The sequence below is a fragment of the Caretta caretta genome, chromosome 26 (genome assembly GCF_965140235.1).
Source record: "Caretta caretta isolate rCarCar2 chromosome 26, rCarCar1.hap1, whole genome shotgun sequence".
NCBI classification, from domain to species: Eukaryota; Metazoa; Chordata; order Testudines; family Cheloniidae; genus Caretta; species Caretta caretta.
Window position 1 is genome coordinate 6,326,332 of NC_134231.1, and position 18,224 is coordinate 6,344,555.

Sequence of the window (18,224 nt, forward strand, 5' to 3'; positions counted from 1 at the left end):
TGGGGACCATGGACCGTGTGACTGAAGGCCCAGATCTCAAGGTGCAGCTGTCTCAGTGCATCCCCCTAGGAGCGGCCGTCTGCCTGCAAGCCGGAGGTCCCAGGAAAGGGCGGAGCACAGAGCATTCTCAGGGGCTGAGAAGCAGGAGAAGCTCAAATCCAGGCCGCTCCCTGCGCCAGGTTTAGGCCCAGCTCCTCTCCCAGACCAGCCCTGACTAACGAAGCAGGGGGCAGCCTGGGGCAGCCACCGAACTCAGCCAGCCTGGGGAGGCACCTCTGGCAATGTGCTGGGGGCAGGGAGAGAGGTGTGGCCCCTTAGTGACAGAATGGATGTGTCCCCTTCTCGAGCTGGATAGTACCGAGCAGTCAGGGGAGCCGGGCACATCCCCACCTGGAGCAGCCCATCGCCACCACAGCCCTGCCCCCAGAGCTCACAGAGCAAGGACTGAACCCAGCCTCGGATTTGCCTTTCCCAGCACTGCATTTAAAGGGTGGTGGGGAAGAGACACTGAGTGGGGAGCTGAGGCCTCCCATTAAAAATAACATGGCTGTTCTGGGTTCCTTGGACTCCTGGCCCCACATCTGGACACTTGGTGTGGCAGTCTGTCTGTCAGCCCGTGTGTCTGTCCAGGGGACGTGGGCCTTGCTGTCAGTGGGGCTGCCATTGTGCTCACCACCAAGCACCTCTGGCATAGCAGGACCCATAAGTCTTTGACTGACCATGCCCTGAACCCCATCTCTCTGTCTGTCTCTCCCCGCCTTGCTTGCAGTGAGCGACTGGTACCAGACCTGGCCTGCCAAAGAAACGAAGACGCTGAGTTCTCAGGCAGTGCCTGTTCCCCTCCCGGCTGGGTCGGCAACGAGCCCCCTGGAGAACGGCCCTCCGCCTGTGCCCCGCGCAGCCCCCTGGTCTGCCACCTGGACCAAGGATAGCAAGAGGAAGGACAAACGATGGGTGAAGTACGACGGGATCGGCCCGGTGGATGAGACAGGGATGCCGATCGCATCACGATCCGTGAGTCCAGAGAGGGAGTGGATTTAACGGGCCTTTAGAAACCCCACTGCTGGGCTGGGCTGCGGGGAAGGGAAGCATGTAGGAGGTGCTGGCCCCTCGCACTCGGTTCTGATCCCAGTGCCCTAGTGCGGTGCAAAGGGGGGCAGTGCTCCAGGGAAGGGGGCTCTGGAGGAGGCACTCTCCCCTTGCAGCCAGTGCTGACCCCAAGGCCCTAGGGGGCACAAGCTGGTGCTGTGCCCCAGGAAGTGGGGTGGGAGGATCAGTAGGGGGCGCTGTCCCCTGGTAGTCCGTACTGACCTCAGTGTCCCAGTGTAGTGCTAGGGGGCGCTGTGCTGCAGGAGGTGGCATCTTATGCATACGAGTTAAATGCAAAAAGAAAAGGAGTACTTGTGGCACCTTAGAGGCTAACCAATTTATTTGAGCATGAGCTTTCGTGAGCTACAGCTCACTTCATCAGATGTGTACCGTGGAAACTGCAGCAGACTTTATATACACACAGAGAATATGAAACAATACCTCCTCCCACCCCACTGTCCTGCTGGTAATAGCTTATCTAAAGTGATCATCAAGTTGGGCCATTTCCAGCACAAATCCAGGTTTTCTCACCCTCCACTCCCCCACACAAATTCATTCTCCTGCTAGTGATAGCCCATCCAAAGTGACAACTCTCTACACAATGTGCATGATAATCAAGTTGGGCCATTTCCTGCACAAATCTAGGTTCTCTCACCCCCTCACCCCCCTCCCAAAAACCACACACACAAACTCACTATCCTGCTGGTAATAGCTCATCCAAAGTGACCACTCTCCCTACAATGTCCTGGCCATCATTTGACACCTGGCTGGGGCCAGTTTCCCTGCCCCCCACCAGCCGTGGCATATCGACCCCGCTGTAGCTTTCTGCTCCCCGCTAGTCTCCTTGCTGCCGGGCTGCTGCTCCTGATGCCTTGTGTGTTTGCTTCCCACGGCAGAGCGTGGACCGGCCCCGGGACTGGTACCGGAGCATGTTCCAGCAGATCCATCGCAAGCTCCCGGGTAAGGTCACCTCCTCCCTCTGCAAACCTTGGAGCCACACGCTGGGTGCAGGGGCCTTCCTGCAGCAGCTCGGCTAGAGCGAGGCCACGCACCTCTCGTGCCCTCCCACGCTCCCCCCTCCCCCCCGCATGGTATGTAACGAGTCAGTGTCGTTCTGCCCTCTCCCCTGCCACGTGTCTGTCCTTATCCTGGGACAGAGGTCAGGGACCGACTAATCCCCACCGCCCCACTCCCCTGCGCCTGTTCCTGGCCACATCCCTGCTGCTCCCAGAATTCCCATGCGCCTCCCCCCCTGCCCTGCTTGCTGGGTGGGGTGAGGGAGCCTGCCTCCCAGCAGACAGGGTAGGGAAGATCCCAAGCTGGGGTGCTTATTTCTGCACCCCCAGCGTGTGCCACACCAGACGTTGCCCCATCCGGGAACCTGCTCACACCAATCTCCCTCCTCTTCCAGAACCGCAGCTGGACTGGGATTTCCACCACTGCGTGGGTAAGCATCACAACCTGCTCGCTGGGGCTGGGAAGTATCAAGTCCTTTAACATCGGGACAGAGAACAGGGCCTGGGGATCCCCTCACCCCTCTCTGCAACCACTGTTCATAGAGAGCAGGGCTTGGGGCCTTCCTAGGGACCACAGCTTCCTGCCCCCCTGTTCATAGAAAACAGGGGTTGGTGTGTCCATAGGGATCTCAACTCCCCTCACGAGTCCCTGCCCCCATGTTCACAGGGAGCAGGGCTTGGGGTGTTCGTAGGGGAAGGCCCTCACCAGGCCCTGCAGCCCCCTGTGCACAGAGAGCAAGTGGCTGGTGTTTCAGTTCTCTACACTCGGGGTGGAGTGTTGGGCTCTGGGATGGTGCCCTGTGGGAGGGCACAATCCTTTGCCTGGCCCTCCAGGAGTCTGCGCCGCACCCCTTTCCGCACTGGGCACTGACCCGTTTGTCTCCCCCAGAGCCACGCCCTCCGGCGCTTGCACAAAAGGGCCCCGCTCCAAGTGGCTCCCCTTACCTGCAGAATGGCCTGGGCTGGTGAGTATAGACGTGGGAGTGCTTGGTGGGACGGGACATGCACACCTCTCCAGTGGGGAGGAGCAGCAAGCCAGAGGTGCGGAGGGGAAGAGCCAGGCCTCTAGGCTGGTATCCCTGCCCCGGAATAGATCAAGGACTCATTGGTTCAGTGTCCCACTTCCTGCCACGCCAGATCAAATAATTGACCAGGCAGCTCTGCAATCTAACCTGGTGCCAGGCTGGAACAGACCAGTGGCCGATCTAGCCAGCTATCCTGCCTCTGACAGTGGCCAACGCATGATGGTTTAGAGACGAGTACAAAACCCTTCCTGTGCCACCCCAGTGTTCATTATCATCTCCTGTGAGGACATAACTGGCTCTGTGGACGAAGGAAAAGCAGTGGACGTGTTGTTCCTTGACTTTAGCAAAGCTTTTGACACGGTCTCCCACAGTATTCTTGCCAGCAAGTTAAAGAAGTATGGGCTGGATGGACTATAAGGTGGATAGAAAGCTGGCTAGTTTGTTGGGCTCAACGGGTAGTGATCAATGGCTCCATGTCTAGTTGGCAGCCGGTATCAAGTGGAGTGCCCCAGGGGTCGGTCCTGGGGCCGGTTTTGTTCAATATCTTCATAAATGATCTGGAGGATTGTGTTGATTGCACCCTCAGCAAGTTTGCAGATGACACTAAATTGGGAGGAGTGGTAGATAAGCTGGAGGGTAGGGATAGGATACAGAGGGACCTAGACAAATTGGAGGATTGGGCCAAAAGAAATCTGATGAGGTTCAACAAGGACAAGTGCAGAGTCCTGCACTTAGGACGGAAGAATCCAATGCACCGCTACAGTCTAGAGACCGAATGGCTAGGCAGCAGTTCTGCAGAAAAGGACCTAGGGGTGACAGTGGACGAGAAGTTGGATATGAGTCAACAGTGTGCCCTTGTTGCCAAGAAAGCCAAGGGCATTTTGGGATGTATAAGTAGGGGCATTGCCAGCAGATCGAGGGACGGGATCGTTCCCCTCTATTTGACATCGGTGAGGCCTCATCTGGAGTACTGTGTCCAGTTTTGGGCCCCACACTACAAGAAGGATGTGGAAAAATTGGAAAAAGTCCAGCGGAGGGCAACAAAAATGATTAGGGGACTGGAACACATGACTTATGAGGAGAGGCTGAGGGAGCTGGGATTGTTTAGCCTGCAGAAGAGAAGAATGAGGGGGGATTTGATAGCTGCTTTCAACTACCTGAAAGGGGGTTCCAAAGAGGATGGCTCTGGACTGTTCTCAGTGGTAGCAGATGACAGAACAAGGAGTAATGGTCTCAAGTTGCCGTGGGTGAGATTTAGGTTGGATATTAGGAAAAACTTTTTCACTAGGAGGGTGGTGAAACACTGGAATGCGTTACCTAGGAAGGTGGTGGAATCTCCTTCCCTAGATGTTTTTAAGGTCAGGCTTGACAAAACCCTGGCTGGGATGATTTAGTCGGGGATCGGTCCTGCTTTGAGCAGGGGGTTGGACTAGATGACCTCCTGAGGTACCTTCCAACCCTGATATTCTCTGATTCTCTGATTCTATGCCTTTCTGGCCCCGGCTCTTGATCAGCTTGTACCCTGAAGGATGAGGACCAAGGGCCTTTCTAATCTGACCCTGGCTAGGGGTGCAGGTGCGGAGTCTCTTTGAATAAAGCGAGGAATCCATTTCAAACCACTGGCCATAGCAGCAACATCCTGCAGCAGTGTGTTCCACAGGATAACAGCACTGTGTGGAAAGAAATACCACCTCATCTATGCAGGCTTTTCCTGTTCTTTGTGCCCAGACAGGTGTGTCCCTGCTGCAAAGGGCAGGGAGGGACTCCTCCCCTTCCAAACAAACCCTCCACCAGCTTGGAAAATGAAGTTTGTTGGAGCTTCCCCCCCCACCACCACATGATTACACCCACCTGGTACCCAGCTTAGCCGCCATGGGGCAAAGCCCCCCTGCTTCAGAAGGGTCTGCAATGATGGGATGGCTGTTAAAGGAAAAATCTGGGTGTCTTAACAGCCACTCAAGTGCCTTTTACACTCCCAGCCTTGAGGCCAGGGGTAAGGGCACCTGGAACCTGGGTGCTGAGCTGCCAGGGGCCGGGTGGGTGGCACTCCCTCCTCCGAGTCAGTGCTGATCCCAATGCCCCAGCATGGCCCTAGGGGTGTTGTGTTATAGGGGTGGGTGGCTCAGTAGGGGGCGCTCTCCCCTCGCAGTCAGCACTGGCCCCAGTGCAGCAGTAGGGGGGCCGTGCTATCGGGAGTGGGGTGGCCGGCTTAGCAGGGGGCGCTCTCCCCCTTGCTGATCGCAGTGCCCCAGCACAGCCTCTGTGCTGCAGGGAGTGGTGGGAGGGCATCTGCCCCTCCGTGTGGCCCGTGATCGGGAGGTAGGGGGCGTGCAGCCCTGTTGTGAGAGGGGTGAAGGGAGTAGCTGTGCCCTTTGCAAATGCCTTGGGATGCCCTTGGGAGCTAGGCAGCAGGGCAGAGCTGCACTCACCCCACTCCCTTTCCTTGCAGGAGGGGCCAGGAGGCAGCCAACGATGCCGCGATGGAGCCCAGGAGCATTTTCAACTACGAACCCGGGAAATCGTCAGTCTTTGACCATCCCAATCCAGTAGGGAGCCTTCCCTGCCCGAGCACCCCCCGACCCCGTGCCTGTTCTGTGGGGGGGGGGAAGGGGCTCTTGGCATTTCCTTTGGCACAGACGTGTCTCCACACACCTTAGCTCCATTATACTGGCTAGCTCTTGGGCTGGGGGCATTTTCCAGGGGGTCTGCACTGACTCAGGACAGCCCGAGCGGGGAAGCGGAGCCCCGGCTGCTCTCCCTCTAGCTGCAGCGGTGTCTCCCTGCTGGAGAAAGCCGCACTGATCTTGTCAGACTCTTGGGATCCATCCTGGGTCGGCCCCTTGTGCCAGCACGGCTCCAGGGGTCGGCCCCAGAGCTGCAGCGGGCTGTTTGCCTTACTGTGTCCCGGTCCCGCCTGATCTCTGACTTGGAGTCCGGCTTGTGCTCCGTGCCACTGGCTGGGAAGGCGGGGAAGCAGAGCCTGAGGCTCCGTGGGCATGGGGGGTGACAGTGTGGCCCGGCATGACGGGTACGTGTGTGCACAGGACATTTAGCATGTCTGTGTACGTGTCTGCATGAGGCTGCCGGGGGACTATGTCATGTGCTTGGCGTGCCGCGCTGCATGCCCATGCATTGCTGGACGCTATCACTCGTGTGTGTGCATGGGAGGCTACGGGAGACCCTGCCATGTGCCTGGCTCCTGTGCAGGGCGAGATCCCCAGGCTGCGGCTCCGGGAGTGCTGGCAGGGGCCTGACGTAGGAATGTGCTCGTGTGGCTCTGTCTGTCCCAACTGCAGGCTGCAGAGCCCCTGGCGGGAAGTGCTGACAGCTGGTACCAATTTCTGAAGGAGCTGGAGACAGGGAGCCTGGTAAGAGCCTCCTGGTGCTCTTCCCCCTCGCCCCCAAGCTGCTATGGGGGCTGTGGGATTGAGAGGGCTGCTTGCCGCTATCTCAGGTCCCCCAGTGTCCCTCTACCCCCCGCTTCCTACCCCATCTCCTGCTATGTCCCATCAGTGTCTTCCCTCTGCAAGGGACTTTCCCTGCAGCCCCCTGAACCAAACCCAATCCCCCTCTCTGTGGACGCTGAAGGGGTCCTTTGGAGTGCCTGGCTCCCCTCACCTGTAGGCTTGTTCCATGGGATCTGAGTCCAGCCCCCCGTGACACCCCGCTGGCCTCGCTCAGTGTGCAGGCAACCCCCGCAGGGATGCGTCCCCCACACCAGCCCCTCCTAGAGATGGGCTGCTGGCTCCCTGCCCCACGCCCAGGGCGGGCTCACCACCCACCTTACATTGCAGGAACCCTGGGAGGGAGCGAGGTGGCTGGAGAACAGTCAGCGGGAGTGGCAGGAGCACCACCGGGGTGGGCCGGGGAGGGAATAATCCTGCCTCGCTCCCTGGCTGGAGCGGATCCGCCTTCTTCCACTCCCTGCTAGAGCGGGTGCTTTGCTGACTGCTGCCCACTCGTTGACTTTTGCAGCCTAAGAAGCCCCTGGCAACGTTTCCTGTGGAGCCTCCCCCGCCATCCCAGCCAATCGAGGTAAGTGCCGTGCAGCTGTGACGGCCGGGGCATGTGCCGGGCACGCGCTAGCAAAGCCGGGGCTGCCCTCCGCCCTGGGGTGCAGCCCAGTGAGCGTGTGCTAAAGGCCTGAGGGGGGAAGGGGGTTGTGGCTGAGCGATGACCCTTCCCCTGCAATGTGCACTCCCAGCCCACCCCGCACAGCTGTTCTGCAGCTGTGTTTACTGGCTTCCATGGTGCTTTGTTTTTCCCCTCCCCCGCTTCCACGCCAAGGTCAGGCGGAGGTTTCAATTGGTCAGCAAAGGCTCTGGTGCCGAAAGGGAAAGAGCCGCACCATGGGGCCACAGCGCCGGGGCATCCTCACCCCGTGGAACCTCCACGCCCCGTCGCCGTGGCAACGCCACACTGTGCCAGGGCGGTACCGATGCGGCTTTGCGGTGTCCTGGCGCTGGGGCACCATGCCGAAGTGCATCCCCGCCACCACCACCCCGGCACTGCCGGGCAGGGTCATACCCTGGCATCGGCCCCTCCATGAGAGCGACCGGGCAGTGTGCTGGCTGGGCCCTGACACACGCTGTCTCCATCTTCCCCCCAACCAGGTGTTGCTGGAGAGAGAGCTAAAGCAGCTAAGCGAGGAGCTAGACAAGGACATGAAAGCCCTGGAGACACATCGGCACCCTTGCAAGGTATCCCGCCTCCACTCCCCGGGGGCAATCCTTTCCGCATAGCTGTCCCTGCTTATTGCTTCCAGCTCCTGCTGACCAGCTGGCTCAGCTGGTGCCCTTTGCCGTCCACATCCTCTTACCTCTCCCACCCTGCAGGACTCGCCAGCGCCTCCTGGGGCCTGTGCTGATCACTGCAGAGCAGCAGGGACTGGTGTTTGTGAAGGGAGGGGTGTTTTTCCTCTTGACTTCACATCTCTGTGCTGGCTCCGCGTGTAAATGACATCCGTCGTGTCAGCACACGGCGCTGAGTTTGCATCCCAACAGAGGGCTGTCCGTTTCTCACCTCCCGCGAGCAGAGCTCCTGCTGGGGACTGGAACCACGCTCTACGGACATATTGGCCGTATTCAGCCCTAGCTCCTGATGTACTATCCGTACATACCCTTCCCCAGGATGTTAGCAGCCAGTGGGACACTGGCTTTCTTTTGAGACCTCGCGTGACGGTCTTTGGTGAACCACAGTGGACGTACCAAAAGCAGGATATACCTCTGGGCCCCCATGACAGCTGGTGTTAAGAACTTCTTGGGTCGCAGGGATACAGGGCCTCTCCCCACCTCAGGGGGCACTGACTCTAATCCAGCCCCAGGTTGCGGGGCTGGCTGGCTCAGGGGGACAGGGAGGGGGGTCCACACGCTCACACACCTTCACTCTCCTCAGGAATCAGTCGCTTGGCATTGACCCTGTGCCCAGTGGAGGCGTTGCCAGCAGCTCTGCTCGCTGGCTGGGACAGGCGGGCAGCACCAGGGTAGCCCAGGACCGAGGGTAGGGGAAGCTCTTACAGACCCCGCCACCGGGGTGCGCAGGTCGCATGGGCCTGAATTGGCTGAGCTAATCCCCAGCAAGAGTCCGGGCACTCTGCGGGTAGCGGTGTCAAAGCCTCGTCCAGGCCAGGCGCTGCCCAGCCCTCTCTGCCAATAGCCATGCGGGGTACCCGGCTCTGCCTCTGGACTCACGCTGCTCTCCCTCCCTTCTGCCCCCAAAGGCAGGGTCTGTCTAGCTATTTTGTAACACCTGCCCGCCCCCGTAGGCAATTCTCTGTCTAATCTAATCTATCACCTATCCCCAGATACACTCTTCCTTTATCCACCTGTCATAGTTCTAACACACCGTCACCATAGCGTCAAGGCACTGTCCGTCTGTCCTCCGTCCATCTGCCAGCCTTGCCCTCCCTCTGCCCCCGACCCCAAAAAAAAGAATCGGTCCCAGATCCCTCATTCGCCCTGACAAACCCTGGGTTTGGATGGCAGCTTGGGAGCTTACAGGACACACCTCTGTCCCTCCCTGCCTGTCTGTCCATCTCTCTGCCTCCCTCTATCTCCATGGCCCTGAGCCCCTGGCCCTCTGTCTGCCTGCCTCCCTTGCAGTTGTCCCCCTGGCTCTGCAGAGGCCTTGGCCCCAAGACCCCCGGCCTCTCCCCCTCAGAGATGCTGGACTCTAGGACCCTGCTCTGGCCCCACTGGCTGGCTCTCCCTCCCTGCCGGATGGGCCAGTTCTCCCTGCTGGCTCCTTATTGGCTCCTCTCTGCCAGGACTTAGATCCCAGCTTCCCGCACAAGACAGCCTCTTGGATGATTAATTTTCTCTTTCCCCCCTTCTCTCGCTGTCTCTCCCTGCAGACTTCCTCGGCTGCTCCCTGCGCTTGCTCCCCTTGCCTGGACTCTGCCGCCCGGTGAGTACAGCCAGGTAAAGTGGGGCATTGGGGCTGGCATGCTGGGTGCCCCCGCCCAGGTGCGGCAGCCTTTGGTTAGCTGGCGTCATCCCGCAAGCAGCTCGGTCCGCCCAGCAGCCTGGGGCTGGTTAGCTCAGAGCGGATTACGAGAGGTGCAGAAAAGGGGGGAGCGAGGGAGAGCTGAAGGGATGAGCGAGCGAGGCAGAGAGAGAGGAAGGAAGGGTGTGACAGCAGAAGAGTGGAAGGAAAGAAGAGCCCCTTGCTCATAAGTTAAGCATCAAGAGTTAGGGCTCCTCGGAACCGCTTGTTCTGGGCAGCAGGGGTACAGGGTACAGGGGGTACAGCGGGGGTACTTGGGAAGGGATTGGAGGACCAGAGGATTGGTGGCAACTAGCAGCCGGCCTCAAGGGGCCGTGCGGGCCTCTATGCCAGGGTGCGCCTGGGTGAGCACACGCCTTCGAACACCCTGCTGCCTGGGCAGCCTGCTGCTCCCTGGCTGCAGCTCCCAGCCAGGTGCCTTTCCCGGGTCGCATGCCCCTGTTCCGGGGATTTTCCAGCCAGCCGGCTTAGTTCACATTGATCTCTGCCAGGTCCCACCCCACAGCAACGCAGATGTTTCCCAGCATAGGCGTGACCTGAGATCAGAGCCTGGGGTCTGTGCTCTTTCCATGCACTTTCATTTTGGAGCAGATCATCACATTCTTTCAGCGTGATCAGAATCCAGGGCGGTTCCCCTCCCTCTCTCACCATCAGTCACAAGGGCAGTGCCTACAAGGGGTTAAGCAGAATTCCCAGGAAACTTTCCCCAGAAGCCTCAGAGTCTGTCCCTGCAGCCACAGGAATCAAAAACAAACACTCCACTTGTAGGTCCTACCATAAACAATGGGCGGGTAGGCCCTGCAAGAAGCCAGGCCTTTGCTTTCCTTCCTGGGGGCTGCAGTGGATCCATAGGGGCCTCCCGGGGAGGAGGGCAGGGAGTAAGTCTCGAGGAAAGTCCACTCCCTGTCTAAGTCTTTGGACAAGGGGGGCATAGGGCAGGGTGGCCACCATCCGCCAGGTGTCCTGCTCTGCCATGCACCCTCTCCGGAGTCCCACTTGTTTTCCCTCAGCATCATTCAAGTGCCTGGGAAAGTGGTGCTGCTCCTTTAAGAATTCAAAGTTAAACTTTAGCCAAGTGGCTGTAGCCTGCCAACTCCTTGCTGCTGCTGCTGTCTCAGTTCCTGCCGTGGTGTACAGGGAAGGGAGGAACCAGCGCTACCCGCCTGGCTGCCAGGGTAGGAGGCAAACTTCGCGTACCCACTCTGGCTGAGGGGGGCAGGACATGCCGGGACCTGGCCAGGGGAATGGCCTGCAGGGGCAAAGAGAAGGAAGGGAAGTGGCAGGGCAGCTGCAAGGCAAGAACCCGGATTCCTGGCGTTCCCTTCCCCCAGCTGGAACTAGAACCCAGAAGTCCGGGCCCTGAGCTCCCCACCCTGCTCCTGGAGGTTCGAAGAGAACCCAGGAATCCTGACCCCCTAGCCCCCCACCCTAATCCACTAGACCCCACCCTGCTCCCAGAGCATTGAACAGAACCTAGGTGTCCTGACCCCCAGCTTTCTCCTGGTTTGGCTGTGGGTGAGATGTAGGGAGGGGTTGGCTCTCTGGGTGGGAGCAGGGTTCTGGCTCTTTTGGGGCCATGGAGGGAGGAGGGGAAGCAGGCTGAGAGTGGGGGCTGTGTCACGGGTTGCCTGGCAGCCAGGTTGGGCTGGGCCGGCTGCTCAGAGACTCCCCCTGGGCGGCTCCAGCAATGGGGCTGGTTTGTTTTCCATGGGCAGTGGAGGTGGGACCCATCAGAGACACACCCCGGGTCAGCTGCTCCTGGCCACCGCTCTGCACTGGTGAAGTAATGCCGGTGGGTGGCGTCTGTGACCTGGCATCCTGTTGGAACCAGCCCCCGGCTGGGCTGGGGGCACACTCTGCAGTAGGCTGCCTGGTAGCTCTCTCCCTTCCCAGACTGGAGCCCCAGTTACCCCGCTTCTGCCCCAGGAACCCACCCCTGCTGCGGGGGGGGGGGGGGGGACGCCATGCTGTCAGCACCCTGCTTATGTTACACCCCCTTGTACTCCCAAGCCAACCACCACTAGGCCCTTGGAATAGGAGGATCTAGCTGTTCCCGAAGGCCTGGCATCGGTCTGCAGGGGGGCTGTCTGGGCATGCAGGGTCTGTGTGTCGCTGCATGGGGTGTGCGTGTCTGTGAGTGTCGTGGGGGGTGCACATCCCGGCAGATAATCACTCCCTATGGGTCACTAGCCCTTGATTTCCTCTTGGGATCGGGCAGGGGCGCCCTGAGGTTTTGGGCCTGGTTATCCACAGAGGCCCATAGTCTCTCTGACTGACTCTCTGCTCCTGCTCCAGCAGCCCGCCGTCTGCCTGCCGTTCCCATCCTGCCTCGGGGCAGAGCCCCCCCACTGCCCACCACCGCCCACCTGCCAGCCCCAGCATGGAGAGAGGGGGCCTGGGCCTGGCCACGAGCAATTGGAGCAGGTCTCCCCTCAGGAAAGGTGAGGATCTCTGCACACAGGCATGTCTTCCGAGGAGCTGTACCCCTCTGCCCCCAGACCCTCGCTGCCGCTCATGCCTCCACTCTAGCGTTCTCCAATCTCTCCTTCACTCGTGCTGTTCTGTCTGCTGGGAATCCCCCCTGCAAACCATGGAGCCATTCCCCCCTCTTTGAATACTGCCTTGACACCTGCCTTTCCCCTTCCTCTTTCTCCCACCCAGCCTCCCCCTCTGGCTCACCTGTGGTCAGACCATGTGTGCAACACCCTACATGCACTGGTCTCATCCACCCCTCTGCACCCCAGTGGCTTCCCAGCTGCCCATGTCCTCAACCCAGCCATCTAAGGGCTCCTCCCTTTGAGCTGGGTTTTGGGGTGGGGGGGAAGGTAGCTGTACTCTTCCAAGCTCCACCCAAAAACCAAGCTCTGCCCACTGGAGTAGTGACCTAAGTAACTCTGCTGACACTTAAGTGACACTGATGGCATCCGAGCTAACCCGCTCTGCGATGAATGGGGCAGTTCGCCCATCTCAGAGTGATTGTTTCAGGCTCTCTGCAGACTCAGGCAGATATCACTGCATTACCTGCGCGTGGTTCAAGTTTTCAAGGTTTTCTTCCCAACCACAAAACCATACTCCTTTTTTTACAATGAAAGTGGAGATTCTGGGGACCAAGGCAGCAGCTTGTGAGTGCACAGCTGTCTCCTGGCCCAGCCCAAACCCTGGCTCTGGGCCTGTTGTGCTGCTCCACACGCATGGCCTAAGGGTGGATGGTGTCACAGAGAGAGAGCCAGTAATTTGGACACTGGCTGGTGTAGACAGTAGCAGAGCTCTGGTCATGTTCACTGGGGAGCAGCTGGATTGGCAGAAATTAAGAAATTTGCTTATTTGAGTCTATTTTGGTAGATGCAAAGGAGTCTGTGTGGCTGTGAACTGTCAGAAGAATGTTAATAGGCAGTATAGGTGGATAGAGCACTGGACTGGAGCTCAGAAAACCTGGGTTCAGTTCCTGGGTTCAGTCTGTTGGGTGACCTCAGGCAAGTCACTTCTCCACTCTGCCTTGGTTTCAGGGTAAAATGGGGCTAATGATACTGACCTCCTGTGTGAAACGCGTTGAGATCTGAGATGAGCTAGGGGGGCTGGAGACTGGAGGGATGGGTGAGAATGATCGTCCTCAGCTTCCAGAGAGAGAGGAAGCAGCTCGTCCAAGTTCGTGGCAGAGCTGGGACGAGAACCAGGTCTCTTGACTCCCAGCCACCGGACTATGCTGCCCTGGTCCTTCCGTCTCAGCCGTGCGGTGCCCTCCCATGCCGGTGGCTGGATATGGGTGGGAAAGGCAGCTCCACCGGCACCTTGTCTCTTCAGATTCAGAGCAATCCCTGGTATTGGAACAGTGCTGGGTGTCTCCTCGTAACACCCGCCTTCCTCAGCCACGGGGGCTGTCAGGAGAGCTGTGAGTGTCCCACCAGAGGGTGACGTACTCATCTCCCTGTTTCATGATTCTCTGCAGATCCCCCAGGCCACCCTGGGAAAAGCCCCTGGGCTGATGGGAGTGAGTCCATAGAGGCGGTGGATGGACCAGTGAAGAGAGAGGACAAGAAGGTGAGGCATGGCCTTTTCACTTGGGAACGTCTGTCACTCGCAGCTGACAGAGCTGGGACACTGGGTTGGCGAGACATAGGAGAAAGCTTGCCGGTGTGTCTGCACCTGGTGGGGCAGCAGGTCACTTTCCATCCAGCTCGCGCGGGCCTGGCATCCGTCATTGGTTCTGGGGATTGCCGTGGTGCCGAGTAACCATAGGTGCTACCAAGCCAGCTCCAGGGCTAGGGGGCCTAGACAAGGGAGACTGCCTCCGGTCTGTGTATGTGAGAGAGGAATTAGCCAGTGACTGGGGCTGGCATCTCTGCAGGGGACCCAGGAGCACTGGGAGAAGTGACCAAGCAGTGGGTGGCTTCTGGGTCTCCCTCAGGAACTAGTGACTACAGGGTAGGAGGCTGGGTTCTAGGGACTGGACTTGCCTGAGGGCCTGAGACCAGGATCTTCCTGGGACCCCAGGACTCTGGCTGTGATCTGATTTGTTTTCACCCTCTTTAACTCTTTCTCTCCCCCACCCCAGATGAAAGCTGCTCGCGTCAAGTTTGACTTCCAGGCTGAGTCCCCAAAGTAAGTGGCACCTGGTGGATCTTTGTTGTTTCCAGACCCGAGATCCCCTGAGCGGGTCTGTTCCTATCAGTGTAGCCATCCCCCTCTGTCCTGGTGGACCCAGCCACTGTGCCAGCTGTGGAATTGACCTGTATTTTCTCCCTCTCCTGGGGGGATTTAGTTGGTCAGTTTGAATCCTCAGGGAATCGTCTCTGGCGGGGAGTGGTGGAGAGGGACCTGGCCTATGCGATGCAGGCTAGCCCCTCTGTCCCCTGGCTGCTCCTGCAGAGATAGGAGAGTAGCTGGGGCAGGCCGGGAAGAGGGTGCCGACTTCCCCCTCGCTGGATCTAACCTCACCAGAGAAGAATGCGTGGAAATGAAGTCTTCCCAGGGGAGCGATTATGGACCAGAGTGGGGCTGGCACGTCCTGAAGGGTGAACTTAACGCCTGGCTCAGCCTCAGGCTCCACTGTCTGGAGAAGTGGGGGGATGGCCCCTTGCAAAGTGGGCATCCTGCGGGACTGGGTCAGCAGCAAGAGAACTCCCTACAGCCAGGGGTTGAGGTGTGTCCCTGCTGATGGCAGGGAGGCAGGACTCAGCCCCGCATCAGGAGTCACAGGCGGGGATGGCCCCGCGGGTGTGTCTCGGGGCGAGGGAGCTCCTGGCTGGAGGGGGCAGGCGCCAGCCCGCGGGAAGGGCCTGTGGGCCGTGACGCTAGGCCTTGACCTTTCAGGGAGCTGACCATGCAGAAGGGGGACATCGTCTATATCCACAAGGAGGTGGACAGGAACTGGCTGGAAGGAGAGCACTATGGGAGGGTGGGCATATTCCCCTCCAACTACGTGGAGGTAAGGACGGGGCTGCTGCTGACATGATTGCAAGCCTGGCTGGAGGGGCGCATGCCCAGGGCGGGTCCCCAACTCTCGTGGAGAGGGGGACAGACGTGCCCAGCTCTCCCATTGCCCTGGGCGCTGACGGCTCGGCGTCAGCCTGGCATCGAGGCTGGCAAGCTGCTCCCTGGACAGTGTTCTCATTCAGCTCTTGGCCCTGGTGCAGGGAGTAATAGAGACGTGCCCTCTAGTGGCCAATGCTGGTGTTACGCCTGCACCGGGACATGGGCAGCCATCAACACCCTCTTCCAACCCCTCCCGCAGCCCCAAGGTAACCCAGACACCAGGACAGCGGAAACCCTGGCAGGACCAGCTGCCTCCCAGTGGGGACCGAGCGATCCCAGACCCGACAGCTCCCTCCTCCCAAGCACAGCCTAGACCTTCTCTCTGCTGCTGCTGAACAGGCTGGATGTGCCGAGCCTGCGGAGCTAGAATAGACCAGGTGTTCCCTAATATCCCATTGGCATGACTGGCTGATCGCAGGGTACAGGGAGAGAGCCAGCAGCACTGAAAGGGTTAACCCCGTTCCCCTACACCTGGGGGTCTTGAAATGGAACATGCCCCACCCCAGCAGGAGGCAAGGGCTGGATGGGGTGCTCCGGACAGACAGCTGCCCACCAGCTGCTGCCTTGCTCCGCTTACCCTGCTCCCTGTCTCTCCCAAACAGATCCTGCCTCCCACCGAAGTGCCCAAGCCCATCAAGCAACCCACCATCCAGGTGCTGGAGTATGGAGAGGCCCTGGCCCAGTACAACTTCAAAGGGGACCTGGTGGTGGAGCTGTCCTTCCGCAAGGTACAGAGCCCGCCTGGTAGGGGTGCTGGGCGCGGTGAGCACAGAACGGTCACGAGGAAGCTTATTGCAGAAGCTGTTACCTTCAGGTCACAGTTCAGTGCCTGGTAATGACCAAAAGTCATTCCCTCCTGACAGCTGTCCAGTGGCCTGTTGCTGGGTCTCAAACCAGTGCCTGGCCCTGTAGCTGGCAGCCTCAGGGAATCGCCCCTGACGGGGTGTGGTGGAGAGGAACCCAGCCTCTGTGAAGCGGGCTAACCCCTCTGTCCCCTGGCTGCCCCTGCAGTGTCGTTCTCTGCACTGGTCCCTCCTGGGACTGAGCTGGGGATGCGGCATGTGTGGGGTGGTGGCGCATCATAGAATCCTAGGACTGGAAGGGACCTTGAGAGGTCGTCTAGTCCAGTCCCCCGCACTCATGGCAGGACTAAGTATTATCTAGACCATCCCTGACAGGTGTTTGTCCAACCTGCTCTTAAAAATCCCCAATGATGGAGATTCCACAGTCTCCCTGGGCAATTTATTCCAGTGCTTCACCCCCCTGACAGCTGGGAATTTTTTCCTCATGTGCAACCTAAACTGCCCTGGCTGCAAGTTAAGCCCATTGCGTCTTGTCCTATCCTCAGAGGTTAGCATCAGGTGCGCTTGGCCTGAACCTGTTCTGTAAGTGCTCAGAAGGTGTCGGTCTCCACAGTGGCTTGTCCAGAGCCCTTCCTCAGTGCTGAATCCACTTGCAAAGAGCCATGTCGCTGTGCATCACCCTCAGGCCGCATGCTCCAGGGGCCGAGCTGCACCACCCCAGCAGCACTCCCCTCCATGGGACAGCACTGCGCAGCCAGCTGGACTGGACATTGCATGACTGGACAGACCAGTGGGGCTAGAGGGGGCAGGAAACCAGACTGGCTGGGCTGTTGGTGCGGCCGGATGGACCTGCTGGAGCAGGAGATAAGAGAACCAGGGTGGGCTGGTCTGTTCTGGAAAGGCAGGAAGCCTCAGGGGCCCATGTCCCCATCCCGGGGGCTCCTAACCTCGCCCCTCTCTCCATCCACAGGGCGAGCGCATCTGCCTGGTCCGCAAGGTGGATGAGAACTGGTATGAGGGACGGATCTCCGGCACCAGCCGCCAGGGCATCTTCCCGGCCAACTACGTGCAGGTGGTGAAGGAGCCACGGGTCAAGGCCTCAGAGGAGTTCCCCTCCTCCCCAAACTTGACTGCCCCTGCCTCCCCAAGGCTGCTGGCTCACGCAGGCTCACCGGCCCAGCTGCACTCGCCTGGTAGCCAGCGTTCCGATCCCTCATCCTCCTTCCTGGCAGCCTCTCCCACTGCCCAACGGCGCGGCATGGAGGGGGGCACCCTGTCGTCCTCGCCGCGCCATTTTGGCTTCACCTTCCCTGCCTCCCCCAAACTGCAGCATGCCGGAGTCTCGTCCAGCCTCCTCCAGGGGCCCCAGAGCCCCCATTTGGCCCCCAGCACCGCCTTGCTCTCCCCCCTGAGTCTGAGCCCGCAGCCTCCGGCCCCTTCCCGGCCACAGGAGAGTCCACCCACTGCAGCGCCCTCCTCGCTCCTTGGGCAGGTGAGACAGTCACGCTTCTCCTTCAGCCCCTCCTTCCCCAGGTCGTCCTGCCCTGTCCTGCCCAGCCTGCAGCACAAGGACCCCAGCTCCCTCCAGTGCAGACTCTGCAGCTGTCCCAGGACAGCTGGTGAACCTGCACGCGCCCCTGGAGTCCAATCACCCACCCCTGTAGCCCCCCATGCGTGCGGGTCAGCATCTGTCCTCCGGGCTCTCTCTCTCCCTCCCTTCTCCACACCACGGGGCTAATTTCCCCAGTGACGCAGTAGGAGTGCCCATCCCCTCCACCTCTGGCCCCCTCTCCCGGTGCTGCTCGCTGTTGTCCAGCGCACCAAACTCTTCCGTCTCCCTTGCAGAGCTCCGCCCGTGAAGCCTCGGTACCTGCAGGCTGCCACCTGGGCAGTGCTGGGCACCTCCCCAAGGCCCCCCCGTCTGACAACGGCTCCAGCATACAGTGGACCCCGTAAGTGCAGCCGGATCGCTGGCTTCTCCGTCTCGGTGAGGGGCGCAGAGGAGCAGGGACCCCCTACTCCTTTTGGAAGCCAGCCAAGCCGGACCGGGGAAGTGACCTGTGCCGAGGGCTGGCTGCAGACACCCCACGGAGGTGCTGGGCTGGGACAGTGTCCGAATTGTTACCCCAAACAAGGGCCTTTTCAGAGCCGCTCGCTCAGTGAACTGCGACCAGCGGATGCTGCTGGCGGCTGTACCAGGTCCTCCCCCACATGCAGACCCCCAGGCTGAGTGCCCCCAACATGCCTGTCTCTGT

General features: G+C 59.9%; 1 protein-coding gene across 9 annotated transcripts in view; it reads left to right on the forward strand.

Annotated features, from left to right (window-relative positions):
• SORBS3 (sorbin and SH3 domain containing 3) overlaps positions 1–18,224 on the forward strand; it is a 37,196-nt gene that overhangs the window by 16,775 nt on the left and 2,197 nt on the right. For 8 of the 9 annotated variants that reach the window (XM_048829253.2, XM_048829252.2, XM_048829257.2 and 5 more), the window contains 16 exons: positions 770–1,014; positions 1,986–2,049; positions 2,501–2,536; positions 2,995–3,070; positions 5,580–5,676; positions 6,427–6,498; positions 7,106–7,165; positions 7,744–7,830; positions 9,483–9,535; positions 11,930–12,075; positions 13,581–13,672; positions 14,187–14,233; positions 14,945–15,059; positions 15,769–15,894; positions 16,940–17,461; positions 17,815–17,921. In XM_048829253.2, coding sequence (XP_048685210.1) covers positions 770–1,014; positions 1,986–2,049; positions 2,501–2,536; positions 2,995–3,070; positions 5,580–5,676; positions 6,427–6,498; positions 7,106–7,165; positions 7,744–7,830; positions 9,483–9,535; positions 11,930–12,075; positions 13,581–13,672; positions 14,187–14,233; positions 14,945–15,059; positions 15,769–15,894; positions 16,940–17,461; positions 17,815–17,921 — 1,945 coding nt within the window. The remainder of the gene's footprint in view (positions 1–769; positions 1,015–1,985; positions 2,050–2,500; positions 2,537–2,994; positions 3,071–5,579; positions 5,677–6,426; positions 6,499–7,105; positions 7,166–7,743; positions 7,831–9,482; positions 9,536–11,929; positions 12,076–13,580; positions 13,673–14,186; positions 14,234–14,944; positions 15,060–15,768; positions 15,895–16,939; positions 17,462–17,814; positions 17,922–18,224) is intronic. The other variant, XM_048829249.2, reaches the window with a different exon arrangement.